Genomic DNA, 24,221 nt, shown 5'->3' with positions numbered 1-24,221 from the left:
TAAACTGTTCAACACCAATAAAACCTTCTGGGACTCAGGGAATTTAATCCCACGTTGTTCTAAGTCCAAAAATAAACTTTGCATTTTATTTAAATGCTGTTCCACAGATTCACCTGGTTGCAAACAGGTCCTGTAAAGTTTTCTTGACAATTGCACTATATTGCATGCAGAAACATTCATGTGCACAGCTCTCAACTTCAACCAAATCTCCTTTGCAGTCTTTAAATTTGCAACATTTAGAAATTGTTCATCATCTAAATTCTAGATGAGATAAGCCATTGCTTGATCATGACTCTTCTGATCAGCAGCTGCAAATATTTGTGGTGGATTTTCTACAATATACCACAGCTCTTTAGCTTTCAGCAAACATTCCATTTTTGCAGCCCACACAATGTAATTCTTCTGGCCCAAATGAGGCACACAGCTTTCCTTAAATTCCATTGCAGCCATTCTACTTATTCTGCCATGTTCTTATACTTTCTAAACACAGGCAATTTCTTCCAGCTTTAAATTACAATGCAGTCCTTAGTAAGCTCTGGGCCCAGAACCTGTTAGAGAATTTTAATTTCTCTATTGGTGAAAAAAATAAATCAGAAGTTCTCACAGTTGACTACATTTAGCTGATTCAAAATAACTTCTTTATATTTATATAAACATATTTACAATACCATACATTCTTCTTTACAGCAACATAGCACAAATGAAGACTTCTTACAGAGAGATACAGAGACAGACCTGAGACTGAAAATTCAGCTTCTAACTCAATACCTTTTTATACAGACTCAGTAGCACTTTCTTCACATTGGCTGACTGAGTTACCACATGACTCTTCCTGCTCATGAATATTCCAACAAATGTACATAGAAAAGGTGTGCAGCTTTAACTGTAGCTGCCATCTTGATTTTTTTTTTACTTTCCCCCTCTAAGGACACTACCACTGCTACAGCTATCATCTTGTCTTTTGATGGATTTTACTTGAAACCAAATACATCCAACTCCTTTAACCTTTCATCCCAGGAAATAAATAATTAGCAAATCTGGTCACATGGAGTTGTATAGAAATCTGGCCCTGAATAAAGATAAGGAGATAAATAAGAAATTTTATCAGTTCCAAAATTACAAAAAACTTTGTCTCCCAAAGTCAAAAATTCCAACTTACAGCTGAAATCTAAGCTTTTATCTTAGCTAGAATTGTGAAGTCATTGGTGGATGTGTGGGCTTATCCAAAGAGAAGTAGTATTTACCATAATAAGATTTTCTGCATTTGTCAGGAAGTTGGTATTTTATTTCAAAATTTCACTGAAAAGCTTCTCTTCCTAGAAAATTGGCCCAGCTGCTGAATCTATTTCCTTGGCTTGCTCATTTTAACATCTAAGTCAGGGGTGTCAAACTGCCAGCTCACGGGCCAGTTTCATCATACCAGAGCCGCACCCACCCATTGCCGGCAATGGCGAAAAAGCTCCGATACATCGCGTGATGTCATGTGACATCGCGAGTTTGACATGCCTGATCTAAGTAATCATTTGTTCATGGCATAGGAATTGTTCTTTTTTATCTTTTTGGGTGTTATTATTTGGCAGATTAAAATCCATAGTTGCCATTTGAAATGAACCAACAGTAAAGCTCTTATTTGTAAGATTAAGATTCATGTGCTAAAAGGACTCTGATTAAACTTCATAGAATACTAAAATCTTGCTAGAAACTCAAAATAGAGTTTCCCTTGGAGCCACAGCTGATATCCATGACACTCACCTGTATTCCTGGTGATTGCTGTCATATTGGTAACACTCAGTTGCACAGTCACACTGCAATGGGCAACCTTCTTCATACTCTGCATATTGTATGGCATATTCTTCTCCGTCTACCATATGGTGATTTTCTATCACTCTGTCCAAGAAAAAAGAGAAAAACAGTCATTCAGAGCTTACCAATATATCTAGTATTATGGGGAAAGCCCCATTCTGAATATGATTTCATTCATGCTTGCACCAGGATTCTTTGTGTGTTTGACTGCACATTGTAAAACAATCGACAAAACTAATATTATTTCTATATGCCACAATCATATTAAAACTTCTTTTCTGTAATGTTTTGTCAGTATGTGTGTATATATGGCTGATATATACATACATACATATCCATTTAAATTATAAGGGAAAATGGAGTAATTGAGCAAAATTTCAATCTTCAGCAAGTTTGCAGGGGTTAATAAATTCCTAGTTCAGATTAATTCCACACATACAGGTAATCCTTGATTTACAACCACAATTGAGACCAAATTTTCTGTGCTAAATGAGTCAGTTGTTAGGTGAATTTTGCCCCATTTTATGACCTTTCTTGCCACAGTTGTTATGTGAATCACTACAGTCGTTAAGTTAGTAACATGGTTATTAAATGAACCTGGCTTCCCTATTGACTTTGCTTATGAGAAGTTCGCAAAAGGTGATCACAGGACCCCAGGACACTGCAACTTCATTAATATGAATCAGTTGCCAAGCGCTTGAATTTTGATCATGTGACCATGGGGATGCCGCTTTGAAACAATCAGCTTGAATGATCTCTTTTTGTGTCCCAATTGAAGTTTGCCTTAATGAATGTAATATTTGTTGTATTTGGCATATGCAGTTTCTGCACATTTATAAAAACAGTGCAGTAATCATTTTAAACTGAGGAAAAGAACTCAGCTAAAGAGAATGGTCAGGGAGACTAAAAATTCCCCATCAGTTTTTATTATCTGGAGAAAGACTGAGGAAGAGGCAGACAGTTCATCTGGTCTTATATTTCTTACTAAAGTGAAATATATTAAATTATTATTTTTAAGTTACTATAATTCATTCTAAATTTGCATATATAAATTAGCATCTTATTATAAATTAGCACTCGCCAATCTTATACACTACAGTACAAAGACCAGCATTGTCCAAAGATCTCCTGTGACAGCATGCAGTTGCCTGGAGCTCTCTGCTATCATGTCACATTTATACCCAGCCTGACATATTGTTTTTTCTAGCTGACCCTGACAGTACAGGCAGTGTAGAAAACAGGGACAGCTATTGAGCTGGTAAGAGCAAGATGAAAAGGTTGGGATTTTAAAGAGAATTCTTATGAGAAGGAGAAATAAAATCTAATGGTTAGCAGACCAATATGAATTCTAGAACGGACTTTTCAAGACAGCCCAGGGCAAAAATTTTGATGTGATCAGAAGTGAGGAGAAATCTCAAGATGCACTGAAGGAAAGAAAATATTGACATAGGAAAAGACAGCTAACTTGTGGGAAGTCAGGAGAGAGACTATATCCTGCCCCCTCAGAAAAATAATATCAACCAAAATAATTAACCTCCTTATTTATCTCTAAGTGATTGATTGATTAATTATACATTATTAAGTCATTTTTTTACCACGTAGACTTTTTCCAGGAAGATCTATAACAATCTATAAGAGAATAAGAGAATAACAGAGTTGAAAGGGACCTCTACCATTCCAGACAAGTGGCTGTCCAGTCTCTTCTTAAAAGTCTCCAGTGATGGAGCACCAATAACTTCTGAAGGCAAGCCATTCCACTGGTTAATAGTTCTCACTGTCAGGAAATTTCTCCTTAGTTCTAGGTTGCTTAGTTCTAGGTTTCCATCCATTGTTTCTTGTCCTGTTTTCTGGTGCTTTGGAAAATAGGTTGACCCTCTCTTTTTTCCTCAGATATTGGAATACTGCTATCAGGTCGCCCCTAGTCCTTCTTTTCACAAGACTAGACATACCCAATTCCTGCAACTGTTCTTCATATGTTTTAGCTCCATCCTCCTAATCATCTTGGTTGCTCTTCTCTACACTCTTTCTTGAGTCTCAACATCTTTTTTATAATATGGTGACCAAAACTGGATGCAATATTCAAAGTTTGATCTTACTAAGGCTTTATAAGTGGTACTATCCTACTTATCTCTAAATATGGAGAGGGAAAGGAATGTAAAAGTAGAAGAATTCTTATTTAGTGAAGAAAATTCTAAGACTGAAAACTTTTATTTTGTTTGGTTGCTTAGCTAAGTTGCAAAGTTGCTTAAAATGAACCTTACCTTGTTTTGCTATATTAATAAGAGAAAAATCACAAAAATGACTTAACTGCTGCATCTTGGATCAAATCCACAACTGCCAAAGCCCTCATAACATTTCTGTAAATACAATTTATAATCCAGATGATGTTTTAAATCAGGGAATTTGGCTTTAGTTTGCTAAATTATTTCTTGGATTAGGTAGAATGGGAAGTGGAATCCCTTTAATTGTATTTATTTATTAGAAAAATTAACCCATGTGTTGTCAATAAGAGTAAATTCTTTACTGAGAGCTATCTGTCAATTCAAAAAGTATTGAATCAGTATGCAAGCAATGCCTCCTCACCAACAAAAAAATCCATCATGGACAAAATAGAGAAAATCACTGTAATAACATTTGGAAATGTCACCCCCCCCCCTCTGCCTTTGTCTCTGCTTTTTCAGAAACAGCATATAATTACAATATTATGGCTGACTAATGTTTTTTGGAGGTGGAATTCTCCAGCCTTCTCTTGGAAAGGAGTCAGGAGGGGAAAATTGCAGCAAGAGTAGTACAGCCCAACAGATACTGCCTGGGAGATATTAATCTCTGCTGTTGAAGAAGATTAACCTGATTATAAGCCAAGTGAATAATTGGCTGTTGTAAAGGAAATGAACCCCAGGATGTTTTGGGGAGAGATATTAGTGGGCTGGAGAAATTTAAAAAAGGAGCGTAGCTTTTCGATGGGTAAAAAGATTACTCATAGTTTTCTTCATGGATAAAAGATAAAGTATCCTTTCAGTCAAAGTTTGTCCTTTGGTAAGTTCATGGACATATCCATGCATTCTTCTGGTTAACAGCACAACCTTCTTTATCTATAGTTATTGGACAGCAAAATCTCTAAAAAAAACAGTACTCATGAGCTTCTGTTCATGATTGTTTCATGGCAGAGGACTGAGGAGGGGGTTGTACCTCTGTGTATCCTAAGGCTCAGAATGAACTAAGGCTTGCGACAAAAGTAAAAAATAATAAAAAAAACTTCTTTCAACATGTAAAAAACAAGAAAAAGGTTAAGGAAAGGATTGGTCCATAAGTGGGAGAAAGTGGAATTAAGGTGACAGGCAACAGGGAGAAAGCAGAACTATTTAATTTGTTTTTTGCATCCGTCTTTACACAAAGGGAAAAAACAGTCCAACCCAACAAAAACAGTACCGTAAAAAACAGAATAGAAACACGTTAAGATAGGCAAGAAAATGGTAAGTGAGTACCTGTCCACCCTAGACAAGTTCAAATCACCAGGACCAGATGGATTACACGCCAAGGTTCTGAAGGAACTGGCAGATGTGATCTCAGAACCACTGAACTATATTTTTCAAAGATCCTGGACCACTGGGGGACTACCAGAGGACTGGAAAAGAGCTGATGTAGTTCCCATCTTCAAAAAGAAAAAAAAAACAGATCCAGGAAACTACAGACCTATCAGCCTGACCTCAATAGCTGGGAAGGTTCTGGAAAAGATAATCAAGCAACGCATCAATGAACACCCAGAGGCAAACAAAGTCATAACCAAACGCCAACATGTTTGTCAAGAACAGTTCATGCCAGACAAATCATATTGCATTTTTTGACAAGGTGACAAAATTAGTGGATCAGAGGAATGCTGTGGATATAATTTACTTGGACTTCAGTAAGGCATTTGATAAAGTAGATCACAACCTACTACTCGATAAGATAGAAAAATGTGGGTTAGGCAGCATCATCATCAGATGGATTCATAACTGGTTGACCAACCACACTCAATGTGTAGTCCTCAATGGAACTGCATCTACATGGAGGGAAATGTGCATTGGGGTGCCCCAGGGCTTTGTTTTGGGTCTAGTGCTCTTCAATATCTTCATCAATGGTTTGGATGAGGGGATAGATAGGGAACTCATCAAATTTTCAGGTGATACCAAGCTGGCAGGAATAGCCAACATTCCAGAAGATAGGCTTAAGATACAGAAAGATCTTGATGGAGTTGAACATTGGGCACTATCTAACAAAATAAAATTCAACGATGAAAAAAGTAAGGTTCTACAGTTAGGCAAGAAAAACCAAATGCACAGGTACAGTATGGTGGTACCTGGCTCAGTAGTAGTAACTGTGAGAGGGATCTTGGAATCCTAATGGACAATCACTTAAATATGAGCCAGCATTGTGCTGCAGCTGCCAAAACAGCCAACATAGTACTAGGCTGCATTAACAGAGGGATAGAATCAAGATCATGTGAAGTGTTGATACCACTTTACAATGCCTTGGTAAGGCCACACTTGGCATACCGCATCCAGTTTTGTCACCACGATGTAAACAAGATGTTGAGACTCTAGAAAGAGTGCAGAGAAGAGCAACAAAAATGATCAAGGGACTGGAGGCTGAAACATATAAAGAACATTTGCTGGAATTGGATATGTCTAGTTTAATGAAGAGAAGGACTAGACATGACATGAAAGCAGTGTTCCAATATCTCATGGGTTGCCACAAAGAAGGGGGAGTCAGGCTATTTTCCAAAGCACTGAAGGCAAGACAAGAAGCAATGGATGGAAACTAACCAAAGAGAGAAGCAACCTAGAACTAAGGAGAAATTTCCTGACAGAACAATTAATCAATGGAACAACCTGCCTCCAGAAGTTGTGAGTGTTCCAACACTGGAAGTTTTTAAGAAAAGATTGGCCAACCATTTGTCGGAAATGGTATGGGGTTTCCTTCTCGAGCAGGGGGTTGACTAGAAGACCTCCAAGGTCCCTTCCAACTCTGTTATTCTATTCTATTCTATTCTATTCTATTCTATTCTATTCTAGCTGCTTTTCATGTGGCAGAAGAACCTTTTAGATTGTGGTTGAAATGACACTTTTGGAGGTCTCAAGGGAGCCTGAGATGCAAATGCAGCCTGTCCTTGCTAATCTATAGTTTAAGTTATGTGTAATAAGCATCATTTGGGTTTACATAACATTCTTATCCTTTGACCCATAAACTAATTATCACATTAACCTACCAAAGCTAACCAAGGCCAGCAGCAACCATCTTTTGTTGTACAAATGAAATGTGTTATGCAGATGCTGCCAGCAGAACCTTAGCTAACCTAATTAATCTTATTACATAAACACAGCTAGGTAGTCCTTACTTGAAATAAGGAATTATATCTGCAGCAAGATCATGATTACAAGCAAAGCAGATGAAGGCTGCTAAAAAAAGAAACTGGTCTAAACCTTGAAAGCTAAGGCTTAGGACTCCTTTGGCATCTTTTGTCTCCATTCTGAGCATTATGCCTGTTTTTCTCCTTCCCTTCCTCAGGACCATGGCTTATTTATCTCTCTTGCCCCAAATGGCCAGCCCTAATAAAGTCTCCATATTAATAAATTAACCTTATTCCTGGCCTGAAAATCTTTCTGATTTCTCTCTTGGCTTCCCTGTTGGCTGTCCTGGCTGATGGCTGTACATTAATGTGCAATTCATTGCTGGGCAATGTGTAGTACAGGAGTTCAATCAATCGATCAAAATAGAGCTGGAAGGGACCTTGGAGGTCTTCCAGTCCAATCCACAAGCAGGAGACCCTATACCATTTCAGACAAGTGACTATCCAGTCTCTTCTTAAAACATCCATTGATGAAGCACCCACAATTTCTGAAGGCAAGCTGTTCCATTGGTTAATTGTCCTCACTGTTAGGAAGTTTCTCCTTAATTGCAGGTTGCTTCTCCCCTTCTCTTCCATTGTTTCTTATCTTGCCTTCTGGTGCTTTGGAAAATGAAGTAACCCCCTCAAATACTGAAATACTGCTGTTGTGTCATCCCTAGTCCTTCTCTTTTCCAGACTAGCCAAACTCAAATCATGCAACCTTTCTTCATATGTTTTAGTCTCCAGATCTTTATTTTAGGAGAAGCCTCCAGTTCAGGAGAAGTAAACCCCTTAACAATGAAAAGGGTTGTGCAGGGGACAGACCACCATCTTTGTCATCCATTAGGAAATAACTCCAGAGATGCAGAAAAGAAAATTGCAGTGCAGTTCACAGCATGTTGTATCCTCCTTTTCATAAATTGATGCCTTTTTGATGACAAGCAGCAAATAGACTGGTTAACTAGCCAATGACAGCAGGGGTGGTTGGTCATTTGATAGAAAAAGACTTCTTTAGTTGGGATGATGAATTTAGCCTGAATTGAATTAGCTTTGACACAATCTATCCACGGTATAGGAAGAGTACTTCAGAAACCAAGGGTTAGCTTAACAGAGAGCAATCTCTTTGCAGGCTTGCCCAGCCATTAACCTTTTCTAGTGATCAAGATGAATATTGAACTTAATGAGCTATCTGTTGAATGCTCAGTCAAGTACATATAACTGAATTCATAGGTTCATGAAATTACAAATATTGGGACAAAATAAAACAATGATGTACCAAAGACCAGGGGAAGATAAAAGTACAACTGCTGGATAAAAGAGTTGGCCAGGACATAAATTTCCATGATGAAGAGCTGGCTAAGAACAGCCAAATCCCTTTCTAATAGTCTTCTCCATTAGTCAATGGAACAATATTTCATGATAAAAACAGCTGGTCAGAATCAACACTTTTAGAATATAAAACAGGAGACAAAAAGGAACTGTGCTTGCCTATTTTTGGGTGTGGTTGTGTGAGAAGTATAAAACCTTCTCTGATCCATACCTTGCAATTTTATTTGCTGTTTTTTACCTGCTACGTCTCTGCTATCTTCTCAACTCAGCAATCTTTCTAGAGTTAGAAGATAACTTTTCCCAACTATCTGATGACTAATTTAGATAATTCTCCTGCTAATATTAGTTGGGAAAATCATGTTCATCAGCAATGAATGCCTTTAATTAGTTGTGCTGGAAATGAGGAATGTACTAAAGGGACAACTATATTCAAGCTGCGATTCAATAAACCTGTGCAATAGTTGTACTATATTGAGAAACTGTTACTTTCTGGGCTGATTGAACTGGCTAAGGATAAAGTTCCTGAGAAAAAGGGAAAAGGTTGCCTATGATTTCTCCCTTTAAGATGCACTTCTGAGATTATTGTGGAAACCCCCATCTGAACTGGACAGAACCATAAAGGGGCTACATTGGGGGAGGGGGGGAGAGAAAACTGTGTTTCCTAATAAGTATATAAAGACAGGAGAGGTTCTTACAATCATCTTCCTCTGCCTGCATTGTGGTTTCATGGACAAAAATTTAAATATTTTTAGTCCAGTATTTTGGAATATGGTTCCTTTTGAATGGCCATATTGGATAGTAATTGAGAATAATCAGCAGCACTCTAATTACCTGATATTTGGGGCACACTGGTCCTGATATTTTTATGGCATTGGTGGTGGTTATATCTTAAATAAACTGGGTAAAATGGTGTACAGGCTAATTGTGAGCACCAGAACTCTTCCTGTGAAGGCTTGTATTATTTGTAAAAGAGCAACAGTAAATGATAAATTTTTAACTGACTGCCATGGGATTTGCTGTTTTCTTCAGCAGAGAGCTTCCCCCCTCCCACAAACAGTGGGTAGAAAAAAAGAATACTGGATAGAAAGTCCCGTTCATCCTTCTTGCTGGCATGCTAAGTTTCTACATGCAAGGATTTGGGGACAATTAGACTCTTTTGAATCTGCTCCACAGACCTGGAGAAAGAGAAGCCAAGATGATGTGATTGCATAGCAATTTCTCCATACTCACATATGCCGTCCGTGTTGATCTTCACGGGTGAGAACACCCTCTTTTTCCATCAACATTTGCCGGAAGGTGCCAACCTTCTGCCGGATATCCTCTTCAGAATACCTGTCAGAAGGAAGGAAGGAAGGAAGGAAGGAAGGAAGGAAGGAAGGAAGGAAGGAAGGAAGGAAGGAAGGAAGGAAGGAAGGAAGGAAGATGGGAAGCACATCAGCAATGTTCAGAGTTTGCCCTCCTCCATCTTTCCTTTACTAAAGGAACCCCCTCCAAATCACATCAACCATCTTTACTTTTTTGACACCTCCCTTCCCCCAAGGACACTCCAGCTAAGGATAATTAGCATCTTGGAAAGTGGACATCTTTTCCCATTTCCCCATATTAATTCAGTAACAGAAGACTTTTCTATGTTGGCTTGCAGAAGCCACACACCAAAAGGAAACTGCACTAATGGCCTCATTCTCCTTGGTCTACTGCAGCATCTTGTCCTTGATGCTATAAAGTGCTGGGCACACCATCTGCGATTGGTCTCCACAGCAGAGCCTCAGTTGTGCACAGAGAGTCCAGGAATTAGGATATCAATAATTCTTATTCATCTAACTTCAAAGAATATAAAGCAACACATTTGGGAGTTCAGTAGTGACTCAACAACATGGAACAGACCTCACAGACATACAAGGAGGAAATTAGAAAGGGATAGATACTGAAATAATTGATGTGTGCTTTCACGCAAATTGGAAAATGGTCCTTATTTCAAACTGCAGCTTTGCCTTTGGAATGGTACTTGTTGCGTTACATAAACAGCTCAGATCAAATAATTTGTCATTGTGGCAGGAATGGCACCTATATCCACAACAGCCAATTTGGAGATAGTGCACCTCCAATCTTCTTAGCATTGACTGTAACCACCCAATATACTTTATTCACTGGCCATCCCTTTTATCTTCCCAGCAACTTCCTACCAGCCTGTCCTCTGTTCATCTCTTAACCTTCCTACTGCCCTTCATCTTCAATGGCATGTTTTTCAGCAATTATAAAACAAATTGAATGCTTTATTCAATTTAGCACAGAATGGCAAAAGAGGAGATGTAACTTAGAGAAACAATTAACAGACCAAACTCCATAATGCCTCTGAACTATATTCCAATGAATGGAATCAGACATGAATCAGAAATTTCCCTCTTCAAAATTTCATCTACTTTCCCCTATATTCTGATGCCAGTATCTATCTGGCAAATCACTGACTGTCTTCACACTTTACTCTTAGCCTTAATGTGCTTTATTTAGTTTTTACTTAGTGTGATGTGTGAAGCCAGTCACCATGCCTTATTTAACAAATCCTATTTAAATTAAACCAGGATTCAAAGCAATGTATGCGACCAGCCACTGACCTGATTTCTTTGTGCATCTATGCTTCAGAAAGTCCATGGAACAGTGGTTCCTAAACTGGGGGGTAATTACTCCCAAGGTGGTAATTTGGGCATATCCTAATTGTACAAATAGTACAATTTGTAATTGCTGCCTTGTGAACTGAGAGTTGAATTTGGGACTGCCACTGTTAAGATAACTGTAAAATAACAGATTCTGCATTTTTTTTGTGAGGTTAATGACATTATTTGAGACTGGAAAAAGGGTAATTGGGTCAAACAGTTTAAGAACCATTCCCCTTGAAGTTAAATACCCAAATATGGAGTGGGTTTACTTCTCCATCTCCATAACAGAGGTGTTGTGCATGTTTCTACTGCTTTGTTGAATTATTTATTATTTATGTATTGGGGGGATGTTTTCCATGTAGCTAGCCACCCAGAGTCACTTAGCAAGTGGGCAGCCATAAACACTGAATAAATATAAAAAAATTGCATGAATAGTTAAAGTATGACATAAGCTCTAAATTCTATGCAGGTCAAAGGGTCTTTCCCCACGACTGAATTAAAAAGCTTTTTACTCTTGAATGGGCAGAAGACAATCCCAGATTAAATTTGCTATTCCCCTTACAGTCGGTATCTTGCTTCTATTGTTCCTCTCCCCAGTCAGAGCAAATCTTGACCCTGCAGACTCTTCAATTAATAGTTAGGAATTGAATCTCTGTATTCAGGGGCAAGGATGTCTTTATCTACTTCTCTGAAGCATTCATCTGTTTTAAGTTGAAAAGGGTTCTTCTCTCCAGAGTATAAGCTAACAGTGTTTAAGAGATTTTATATTGTACACCACAAGGCTGTTGTTAGGCTTTGCTCAAATAAGTGGGAAAATGCTACTTTGATATCATCACAGCTTATAACCATTTATCTCACTCATGGGTTGAGGACAAGATGAAAGCCATGTAAAAGGGGAAAATAAGAATGATTGCCGAATTATTTGGACTTGTAAATAATTAACTGTAATGTACGATGCTGTTACTCTGCTATTCTGCTATTCTGCTCTGCTATTGTATCAGGATAAAAAAACAACCCTCTCTTTAGGAAAGATAGGAGAAATGAAAATGAAAGCAAATGGAAAGTAATATCCCTACATCACATTTAATCAGGTCTGATGAAGATCTGGCAAAGTGTTTCTCAAACTTAGCAACTTTAGGCTGGCTAGGGGATTCTGGGAGTTAAAGTCCACACAACTTAACACTGCCAAGGTTGAGAAACAGTGATGTAGTAGCTGTTTTTTGTACACTCCCCTGTTGACTTTGGATAGTGTAATCCTTAGTTTTGTTTGTTGTCACTTAATGCGTTCTGTGAAGTTAACTCATTAATAATTGTGAAGTTACAATTATTTAATTGTATAAGGTAGTGTGTGAACCCAGAAAATAAATTCAGAAACCAGGTTAATTATGTTATCAATCAATCAATCAGAATACAGCTGGAAGGGACCTTGGAGGTTTTGTAGTTCACCCTCCTGCTCAAGCAGGAGTCCCTATACCATTTCAGACAGGTCCAGTCTCTTCTTAAAAACTTCCAGTGATGAAGCACCCACAACTTCTGGAGGCAAGCTGTTCCACTGGTTAATTGTTCTCACTGTTAGGAGGTTTCTTCTTAATTCCAGGTTGCTTCTCTCCTTGATTAGTTTCCATCCATTGTTTCTGTTATGTGACATGCCAAGTTATGTTAATCCAGTTTATAATTCAATGAAACTTTGGAGTCTGTCTTCTCCTGAAATAGAACACACGTGGGCAAACTTTTCATTGCTAAATACAGCACTTAATATTTGTTGTTGTGTGCATGCAGGGCTGAGTGCATGTGAAGACCATAGCAGATGAAGCAAATGTGAGCCATGGTTTATCCCTGGACATATTTAGATAGTTTGAAATTCCTGCCTATGGCACTTTGTATGCTTTTTGAATTATAGTAATTTCCTGGCTCTCCTTGTGTTCCTTATCAGAGACTAGCCACATGGCCTAACCATAATTTTATTTGTAAACCACCTAGAACAGTGGTTCTCAACCTTTCTAATGCCGTGACCCCATAATACAGTTCCCCATGTTGTGGTGACCCCCAAGTGGGTGTGGCCACCAATAAGAGGGAGTAGGACAGCTAGGGAAAAGGGAAAAAAATGGCGGACAGCGTGGGTTGGTGACCCCCGTGAAATGGCCGTTCGACCCCAAATGGGGTCCCGACCCACAGGTTGAGAACCACTGACCTAGAAGCACCCAAAGGTGCTTTTCAAAAGGCAAATGGACTTTCTTTGTATTTTCTTTGAAGATGTTTCACTTCTCATCCAAGAAGCTTCTTCAGTTCTGACTGAATGGTGGGGAGTGGAGGGATTTATATTATTTGTGGTCATCTGATTGTTAGCACTCTGAAGGTTGGTGATTAGCATTCTGAGAGGGTTGAGGTCACCTGGGGATTTATCTGTACATTCAGGGTCACCTGAATCAGAGTGCAAATAGATGTGGAGCTTTCTTGGAATTGCTGAAAGGACTGTGTTGTAGACAGGAGATAGGTGGTATCATATCCCTCCCCCTCTGTTGAGAGAGGGCTTTTCAATTTTAACATAGATGGCCTCTTTTACTCCTAGACGCCTAGAAGCACTTAAGTGTGATGGACAGTATAAAAATAAATAAAATTTATCAGGCATCTTTGTTTATATTTGTACCACATGTACATGCAAATGTGTAGCACATCCTTTTGACTGGCAATGAAGTATGAAGACAACCTTTCTTTATATATATATTATATATATTCAACGGCACTCACAGATTTATTTGCTTCCTCTTCTATCTTGTACAAGAAGAAATAGACCTATCCCAAAAATTGATTTGATTGAATTGAATTATAAATTCAGTCAGGTAAATAAAAATACATTTAAGGAAATAAGATAGAAAATGATGCTTCAGATATCCTACCAATTGGGAAATGGGGAAATCAAACCAAAGCAGGCAGCTTGTTTCTGCTATTAAGATGGGGGGGAAAAGCTTGTGTAGGCTCTTATAGATGGTGCAGCTGCCATCAAAGCCCTGATGAATATTTCATGGCTTCCTTGCTTAGTTTTTCAATAATAGAACAGTTGACTTTGGGTTGGTGTTCAACTCTTCCCCACCTCTGTCAGCAGCCTTTTCTCTGCCTTGTGTATTTTTTATTGGTCGCCCTTATCCTCTCTTCATGAAAGAGGGTGTAGCCGGGTGCAAAACAGTTCCCCTTTTTCCACATAGTTCTCACCCTCTACACACAGGTGAGACACATATGCCAAACTAGATGTAAGAGATCATTGCAGTGCAGATGATGATGGTGATACTGGATGTATTGTAATGCATATTTGTATCTATATAAAATTATATAGTTCTATGTTTATCATATTTTATGTATTTTGATATTTTTATGGTGGGGGTGATAGTTTTAGTTTCTCTGCTATGGTCTTTCAGTTCTTACTCATCACATGCAGGTGAGACACCTATGCCAAACCAGATGTAAGGGATCACTGTAGTGCAGATGATGATGATGGTGATGATGACAATACTGGATATATATAGTTCACATTTTTATCTGCATAAAGCTTTATAGTTTTCTGTTTTTCATACTTTTCTGGTGGGGTTGCTAGTTTTAGTTACTCTGCTATGGTTTTTCAGTTTATCACTTTAGGGCAGGGGAAGCAATGTGCTTTAGGCAGCCTTTCCAATGTCATTGGATTCCAGCTTTCTTCACTACTGCCCAGGTAGCAAAACCTGATGGGAACTGGAATTCAGTCTTTGGAGAATCATTCATTACACAGCTGTACTCATTTGAGCTGTATTTTGTTTATTATAGAGCAGTGTTTTTTAACCTCGGCTAATTTAAGATGTGTGGACTTCACCTCACAGAATTCTGCCTGTGGAAGTTGCCAGGTTTGAAAAACCACTGTTCTAAAGGGAAGCCTGTGAACTGAGCTTCAAGCTAATTGTCTCTTTTGCTTTCTTCCCAGAAAGAAATTGAAATGGCCTCCTTACAGAAGGTTCCAATTAGCCGGTGTAGTGAATAAAAGTGTAAACATTTTCTTGACAGACAAATCAAGGTTACCCTAATTCTTCAGAGAGCAGCCAGCAAGATGCCACCTGGCGTGAGAGGCAGTGGAAAGGTTAGACAAAGAGTGGAAGAGAACACAGATATAACACAATCGAGAAAAAGAACCATCAGTTAGCAGATGATCTTATAAATGGGTGTCAGGTTTTAACGTTGTTGTTTATTACATGGCAACTTAGCCCAAGTGACCAGAAACCTGGGAAGAAGACTCTTCCAAAAGACTCTTCCTGCACTAATGTTGTTACCTAGTTTGTTTAACTAAATGTCTGCAAGAAAACAACCAAACTCAGAGAGAACCAAGAACCCTTCAGACTCTTCCTTATTGTCAGCCCTACAAGGCAGACATGAAAAAAACCAGTATCAGGACCAATTTTATGCTAACTATAAAAGTGAAACAACCTACAAAAAACATTGCCTAGAAAACTTTAGAGTCTTCTTCAGGAAGTCACCAGGAGTCTTTACTGACTTGAAGGCAAACACAATCTTGCAAATCTGAATGGGTTCCCCTTCTTCTATCTTCATTTGAATTAAGGAGGGGCTTATCTGAGATATTTTCTTAAGTTATTTTCTTGGCCTGGGCTCAAGACTCTCTTATCTGATTGTTGACTTGATATTGGCTTTTCTTCCTGTCCTTCAAGGCCATTCTCTATCTCCTCCACACTTTTTGAACTCATTAATGAGGGTGAGAAATTCTTTTTATTATGTCTAAGATTCTCTATTTATCTCAGTGTTTTTCAACCTTGGCAATTTTAGAATGTGTGGACTTCAACATCTATAATTCTCCAGGCAGCAAGCTGGCTGAAGAATTCTGGAGTTGAAGTCCCCACATCTTAATTTTGCCAAGGTTGAAAAACACCCCAGCTGCATGGGCTTGACAACCAGTTCAGAGCACATAGCAATGTAGCAGCTATATCATCATAAAACATTTATTGCTTAAATTCCAAAGGGAATAGCTTTCTCCTGTTGCCTGCCTCCAGCCCTTAGTGCAGTGGTACTCTATCTCTGAATAGAGAGGTTCAACTTAAGAATCATTGCTAGTAACCATTGAGAGGTGCAACCTTGATGAATCAGTTTTCTTGACTTATTTCTCTCTTTCAGGATGGTTTTAATGAGAGAGAAAAAGATCCATTATTCACAGCACATGATTAGAATAAATAGCAGCTCTGCCTTCCATAGGTCTTCCTTCCCCATGATTATCCTATCTATTCCCACTGTGACCATGCTAGCTCTCTGAAGTAGCTCACTGGGAAGATACCCACAACATGAAAAACTGTCTCTTGGTTTTGAGATATTACAAAAGAATTGTCAGATGAAAGGGAGCTGGTGAGGCAAGCAAGAGAGAGAGAAAAGCAAGAAATAACTGGCTCGTTAAATCATTGCCTTTGAAATATACATTAAAATTCAGCACCTCAAAGGGGTGGGGGGGGGGGGTGGGGAGGAGAAAGAAAGCAGCTATAAACCAAGATATCCATCCTACGAATTCCTAAGCTTCATAACAAGTGAGGATGTTTCAAAGTAGCCTGCTTTTAAAGTTGATGTGGGAAGTGTAACTTTGGTGTAAGAACTGAGGAAGACAACTTTGATGGAGTTATGCAGGTTTTGTTATCTGGGCAAAAGGGCCTGAAACATTTTTAAAGTTCAGATCAACAAGCTAACGTTCAGAAGCTGACTAAGGCAGACACTTCTTTAATTCACTGGAGTATAAGGAGAGAGAGGAAATACAGCATAATCACATTTGGAAGATTCTGTTCTTATAATCCAATAAAAGTAATTTTAACTTTCATATGGAGATGATTTCTTGATCTAGCTTACCTAGTGGGGCTGACCTGCGTTCACATTTTTCATTTGCCAGGTATTGTGAAACTTGTAAGTAGGGATGGGACTTTGCAGATTGCAATACTATATGACCAACCTGCTTCATGTCCATTATGTGTTACCACCATAATGTGCAGGCTCCATTGTGGTTGTAATTCAAGGACTACCTGTATACTGTTCACTATAACTTGTGGTCCTGGTAGTTGAATGAATGCCCCCTTACTTTTGTGTAATAGTTACTAATCTGCAGAGCCACCTCTGCTTTCCCATCTGTAGGCCATTTGCATTTACTTTTCCTGTTATACACACCCCTTTTCTCAATCAGTCTTAGTATTTGCTTTAGTAAGTTCAAAGGACTGGACTGAGGCTGCCTCTGGACATTGGCATGTCCTTGAGTACACCAGAGTGTAGCTCAACTCACACTAGCAGATGGAATACTGCCTTTGATGCACAGTTTTACATGAACATAGAGTAACAGAGTTGGAAGGGAACTTGGAGGTCTTCTAGTCCAACCCCCTGCTTGTGCAGGAGACCCTATACCAGGGGTGGGGAACTTTGGCTCTTTTATGCCAGCATGGATGGCTCAGGAATTCTGGGAGTTGAGGTCCACAAGGCATAAAAGAGCCAAGGTTCCCCACCCCTGCCCTATACCATTTCAGACAAATGGTTGTCCAGTCTCTTCTTAAAACCCTCCAGTGGTGGGGCACCCACAACTTCTGAAGGTAAGCCATTCTACTGGTTCATTGTTCTTACCCTTAGGAAATTTCTCCTTAGTTCTAGGTTGCTTCTCTCCTTGATTAGCTTCCATCCATTGCTTCTTGTCTTGCTTTCTGATGCTTTGAAAAATAGGCTGACCCTCTTTGTTAGAATATATTGACCCAATTCCTGCAACCGTTCTTCATGTGTTTTAGCCTCCAGCTCCCTAATCATCTTTGTTGCTCTTCTCTGCACTCTTTCTGTGGGAAAGAGTTTTGTGGGAAGTGGGGGAAAACTTGTCTGTATGACTGCAGCTGCTTTTCAAATGATCTGGTAGCAACCCCAACTTCATTCCCTCATGTACTTCCCCCTTGCAGAAGGTCAAATTTCTTTTCTAACATTCTTTTGTTGACATAGGATTTATTCATTTATTTCATTTATATACTACCCATTTCACTCTGAAAAATGATTCTGGGTGACAATTAAAATCATAAATATTAAAAATATTAAAATACACAATGTGCGAAGACAGTGGAAGTGGGCAAAACTGTCATTATCGTGTCCGCCAAAGGAGGACAATTTCCATCTCTGCTGTTGCTAAGCAAAATGCCAAGTCCGTTTCCTTGAAGAATGCCAATAACTATGGCAACAGTCTTACACCTTTGCCTATGATGGTTGTAATATAAACAGTGCTGAGAATGGGGACAAAATCCCCATTGTCAAGAAGCAACATCCAACAGAGTGATGCCAATGTGCCAACACTATGTGGCAGGAGAGGTTAGCCAGAAAACAATTAACTTCTTTTCTTCAGGAACTAAAGAGCTGATTCCTCCCTCATCATTATTATTTGCTGTTGAGATCAGCAATGTTTTCAATCCTGGTCACCATCCCATGTCCTCTCCAAAACTGCCCAAGTTATCTTGTTTTTTAATTTAAAATGTCTTTTGCTTTATTATGCACAGTGCTCAGAGTCACTTTGTGAGATGGGCGGCTATACAAATATGATAAAATAAATAAATAGTTCGAATTTTGGTGTAAAAGGCTGACGCTTTGTGATACCTTATGTGAAATTGTGGTGTACCTCTCATGAGGTCTCAAAAAGATGTGGCAGTTCTCATGAGTGATCTACTAAAATTTCTCCTTTTTGTGGGAAACCACAACCACCTGACACAAACAGCAATTGGCTACAGTGGTGCTAGCTTTGATATCTACTTTCTTGTGTGATGTACCTCTTCCTGGCAGCACCAGGCAGCAGTGCTAACTATCCTATTGTATGCTAGTGAGACCTGGACAGTATACAGGAGGCATGTTAGGCAACTGAACTACTTCCACATGACTTGCCTTCGTAGAATTCTGAGGATCCGGTGGCAGGATAAGATACCAGACACAGATGTCCTCTCCAGAGCAGGCCTATCATCAGTTTACACTCTGTTGATGAAAGCCCAGATGCGCTGGGCAGGCCATGTTGTAAGGATGCCAGATCATCGCATCCCTAAATGGCTCTTCTATGGTGAGCTGTCTCAAGGAAAGCGATCGCATGGGGGACAAAAGAAGCGATACAAAGACACGTTGAAAGCCTCACTTAAGTCCCTGGATATTAACACCATCTCTTGGGAACTTCTGGCGCATGATCGACCGACATGGCGCACCTTGGTGTACCAGGTTTGCCAGACATATGAACACAGAAGGACAATCTTGGCACAAGAAAAGCGAGCACTCCGCAAAGCCAGAGCTGCAAATGCTGAAGTAACAGTGTCTACATTTCTTTGTTCAGTATGTGGCAGAACATTCCGTGCTAACATCGGTCTTATTAGCCACCTATGGACACATCGTTGATGGCCCATAACCCACAAGATGTCAAGGTCTTCATCAAAATCGATGGACGAACAACACCTCTTCCTGAATAGAATCCAATCCATTGCCTTTCCTCTGCTGATACTAGCCTCAGATCAATCTAGGAGAGCTTTGCTACTATTTAGGAGAGCTTGGTACTCTGTTCTCCAGAGTCTCAGGCAGAAAAGGTTAAGAACCCAAAACCTTTTACATTGGCTAATCTATGCTTCCATTTTAATCATACTTTTCACTCCAAAAGGCTCTCAGAATGACTTATTTACAATCAAAGATGGACAAGGGTGAAACAATTCCTGTCTATATTTCATTGTTTAAAAGCCATAACATGAAAGGATAAAGAGAAATGTTGGGTTGGGAAAGAGAAAAAAAGATCCAGGTACCACTTTATAAAGTTAAATGTTAAAGTTAATATTCAGGCCTGCTAATAATTCCAGTGGGAGAAAAATCCATCTGATCACTGAAATAAACCATGCAGCAGCCCGCATGGTTTTGTGCAGACCTTGGTGTGTACATGTGTCACCACTCTTGCAGGAACTGCATTGGTTGCTGATTTGCTTCCAGATGCAATTCAAGGTGCTGGTTGTCACCTTTAGAGCCCTTCGTGGCTTGGGACCAGATTTTCTGAGGAACCGTCTCTTGTCAGTCACATCTACCCAACCCACTAGAGCGGGGAGGCAAGGAACGTTGCGAGTCCCATCCCCTAAAGAGATACCATCTGGTGGGACCCAGAAGAAGGGCCTTCTCCGTGGTGGCTCCCTCTCTCTGGATCATCATTCCCAAGAGATTAGACTGGCTCCCACTCTGACACTCTTTCGGAAGGCCCTGAAGACCTGGCTCTGCCAGTAGGCCTGGGGAACCCAGAGTGGGATGGAGCCTAATAAATGGCTAGTTTGAATGTGTGTTGTCGCTGGTGTGTGGAGGGGGTGGGGGGTTATTATATTATTATTATTATTATTATTATTATTATTATTATATGGTGTTTTATATCCATGTCTTGAGTTGCCATGTGCAAGTAGGCGGCAATATAAATTTTCTAAATAAATAAACAAACAAATAAGTAAATAAATAAAATGATTTCAATGATCAGAGGGTTATTTTTTCCATTCAAATTACTAAGAATTTCATTTAACAAAGATATCAACTCTACCATCCCTCATTAAAGCTCCCTTCCTTGACTTTTAGCAATAGGATCTGAAAAAAAAAAAGCAAAAGAAGTTTTCTTTTAGGCAAATAAAACTCTCAACAGCCTGAAATCTATAGCCAATCTAATAGACTGTGCTATTGTGATTAACCCAGCCTTAGATGGAGCTTTGCTGTCTTCCCCATTGCAATCAGCTCCAAACCTACACTGGTAGATTGTCTTAATGAACACAGTGATTAATCCAGCCTCAGATGGAGTTCTATATAGAGTCAGGCCTGAGAGATTAAAAATAACCAAGAGTTACCCATTGGATAGTGAAAGATCCAGCTGACCGAGGTAAATATTTGCCATTGCACATTATTCATACCAACAATGTACTTGATGACAGGATGTCAAAAGATTGTGGCATATGGGAGGCAACAGATGGCCACTCTTCTTATTAGTCCCTTTATGTTTTATTTATTTATTTGCAGATGGAGATGATCAGGGAAAAAAATCTGGAAAGGACAGCTTTGAATTATAAACAAGGAAGAGAATCTGTGACTCTCAGTAGGAAGGAGACACAGAGCACTACCAGTTAAATAAACTAATTTATAGTTCTTGGATGCAAGCATATTCATCAGGGAAGTCCTCCAGAGTTGCTTCTTTAATGCTTTGGGATGTCATCTGATTAATTCTGAATTGCTCTGATCATGACCTGCAGTATGTCCTGTTGAAAATAGGCCATTTTTTCTGTAAATTCAAGATTTTATAGGAGATATATAAACAGCTGTAACTTTACATTTCTGACACAATTACAGGTAGTCATCGACTTAAAATGGGTTGTTTATAGACCATTTGAAGTTCCAACGGATCCCAATAAAGCTACTTACAACATGATTTGAAGTTCCGATGGTCAGCCACACCTTGCAGTCACATGATTGTATTTTGGGTGTTCAGCAAGTATTCATGGCTGTTTACAGCGTCTTGCAATTTACATTTTTGCTGAAAAGCAGCATTTTTTTGTTTTCACATGGCTGCAATTTACAACATTTTGCTGAAAACCAGCTTTTATTTCCAGTTACCAGCAAAAAATACCCATAGTGAACTATGGGTTGGCCTAATACTGCAGCATTCATTTAACGACCATGGTGTTTGCTTAACAACTGCTGCAAAAAAAGATTGTAAAATTGGGCACGGTCATATGATGACTAGCTTAATGACTGTCATAATTTACAACCATAATTGTGAGTTCATTTAAGGTCATAAATCAAGGACTACTTTCCGATCAATAGCGTGATGGTATGCCAAACAGCCATACAGATAGGTTTTTGGGGTTTTTTTTGTTTTTGTTTTTTGCAAAAGTATACAGAAGGAAAGATTTTCCTGCATTCCAACTATTTGTGAGAGATGGGTAGGACAATGATATGCATTGTATATCCAGGCAAAAACTGTGAAGCATTTCAGACACAGATGCAAGGAGCATCCTTCACTTTTGTTAAGACAGTATTTGCATCACTATTTCTACCCGGGGAACACTGTAGGGATGCCATTAAATAAATAACGAATAGATTGTCCTACAGAGCATTGGGAAGAAGGAATTGTGGAATCAGAGGTGTTTCAGGAGTGTAGAAGAAAGTTGTTGGGCACAGCCAAGCGAGAGGAGGAGCATGCCATGATGCCCATAAAATCATGGGGCTTTGAAAGCGGGGCTATGGCTGTCATGTGCACTTTTCTCATCCCCTTGAAGATAGCCATGTACAGAATTAGGATGACTAGAAAGCAGTTAATGCAAAATGTCAGATTCCTTTTATGTTTTTCTCAAAAGAAACTAGAAAAGTTGATGGGAAATAAAAAAGAAAGAAAGCCCCCATAAGCAATAATGTTACAAGATGCTTGGAAATCATAACCTATAACCTTCTACCCTGTATTCCTTGGTTCTCTTTGCCTTCCCTTTATTCATTTGTTGGTTTATTCATAAGATGCATATGGGTGCCCAACTCGCATAATCATGTCCAAACTCAGGTAATTATATATACCGAATAATTATAGGTAATAAACCAATCAAGAACAAAAACATAACCAACAAATCACACTACATGTTGCTGCAATAAACACAACAAGCATTTGGTTTCCTAGAGGTTAGGTTCATCTCTTATTCTGGTTCAACATCTGGAGGAATTTTTTCAAAAGACTAACAAGGTACGGTACTTTCATTCAAAGCATTTCCAGTTATTTCTGTACAGGTAGTCCTCAACTTATGACCACAATTGAGACCAAAATTGTTGTTGCTAAGCAAGACATTTGCTAAGTGAGTTTTGCCCCATTTTATGACCTTTCTTGCCACAGCTATTAAATGAATCGCTACAGTTGTTATGTTAATAACATGGTTGTTAAGTGAATCTGCTTCCCCATTGATTATGCTTGTCAGAAGGTCACAAAATGGAATCCCATGACTCTGGGACACTGCCGTCATCATAAATATGAGTCAGTTGCCAAGCATCTCAATTTTGATCGTGTGACCACGGGGATGTTGCAATGGTCGTAAGTGTGAAAATGGTCATAAGTGACTTTTTCCAGTGCAGCTGTAGCTCTGAACAGTCACTAAATGAACTTTTGTAAGTCAACGACTACCTGTATTTTGGATTTTCCCCATTCACCTATGTACTGCCCAATTATATTAGTGAATAAAATAGCATTAGGGGAAAAAATATTGACATAGGATGCACTGAAAAGTGGAGGTTCTGCAAATCAATGTTCTATATATAGGCTTCCTGGAGTCTTGAAAACATGGAGGAAACATTTAAGCATCGCATATATTAACATTATTTTATTCCAATTCTTTTGCAAATTGTATTTGGAGAAAATCTATGTGTTTTTATGCATCACTTTGCCTAAGAAGCATAATCTTGCACATAGCTTATCCAAGTTTTTATGTCAGTTACCATCAGTATGTTTTTAGTTTTCGGTAATATATTCTGATTTTTTTTTCAAGGTTTAATATATTGTTTCATACAAACTTGGGGAATGAAGAATAAAGGATGCTGGCAGATATGTACATTGTTGCCACTTGGACCGGACAAAATTTGCATTTTGCATTGTTCATCAAACAATTAACTTAAATGGGGGAATCGTGGACAGATATTGGCAATGATAATGTCATATCTAGATATAAAGGTTCTACTAAACTGATGACTTTTCAAATATATCACTAATCTGTTTAAAAATCCTGATCAATTAGTTGATTAGTTAGGAGCCTCTAACCAAATATATGTCCTTTTTGGGTATACATTTTCTTTTTTCTTATAATGCTATCTTTTTGCTGAGAGCAAGAGAAGACAGGCCTTCTTCTGGGCTTCTGCCCAGGAAGTGAATCTGATAGACTTGAGCTCTTAAGACAGTTGTTGCTGCTAGTTAAATCTGAGTCACAAACCAGCTGGATTTGTTAGAAGCAGCTGCTTCCTTTAGGAGGGCAGAAATTCTAAGTCATACCCTTCCAGTGGCCTTCTGCTCCCCTGTGACGCATAGATCCCTTGGT

General features: G+C 38.9%; 1 protein-coding gene across 4 annotated transcripts in view; it reads right to left on the bottom strand.

The window, feature by feature from the left end:
- The window catches only part of SRRM3 (serine/arginine repetitive matrix 3), a 187,499-nt gene that overhangs the window by 53,751 nt on the left and 109,527 nt on the right, over window positions 1–24,221 (bottom strand). For all 4 annotated transcript variants that reach the window (XM_039334630.1, XM_039334628.1, XM_039334627.1 and 1 more), the window contains 2 exons: window positions 9,731–9,832; window positions 1,753–1,887 (listed from right to left, as the gene is read on the bottom strand). In XM_039334630.1, coding sequence (XP_039190564.1) covers window positions 1,753–1,887; window positions 9,731–9,832 — 237 coding nt within the window. The remainder of the gene's footprint in view (window positions 1–1,752; window positions 1,888–9,730; window positions 9,833–24,221) is intronic.

This window comes from Crotalus tigris, unplaced genomic scaffold (assembly GCF_016545835.1).
Source record: "Crotalus tigris isolate CLP2741 ecotype Arizona unplaced genomic scaffold, ASM1654583v1 scf7180000017632.1879674, whole genome shotgun sequence".
Lineage (NCBI taxonomy): Eukaryota > Metazoa > Chordata > Lepidosauria > Squamata > Viperidae > Crotalus > Crotalus tigris.
Note: the sequence above shows the minus strand (reverse complement) of the source record. Positions and strands in the feature narration are given on the sequence as shown.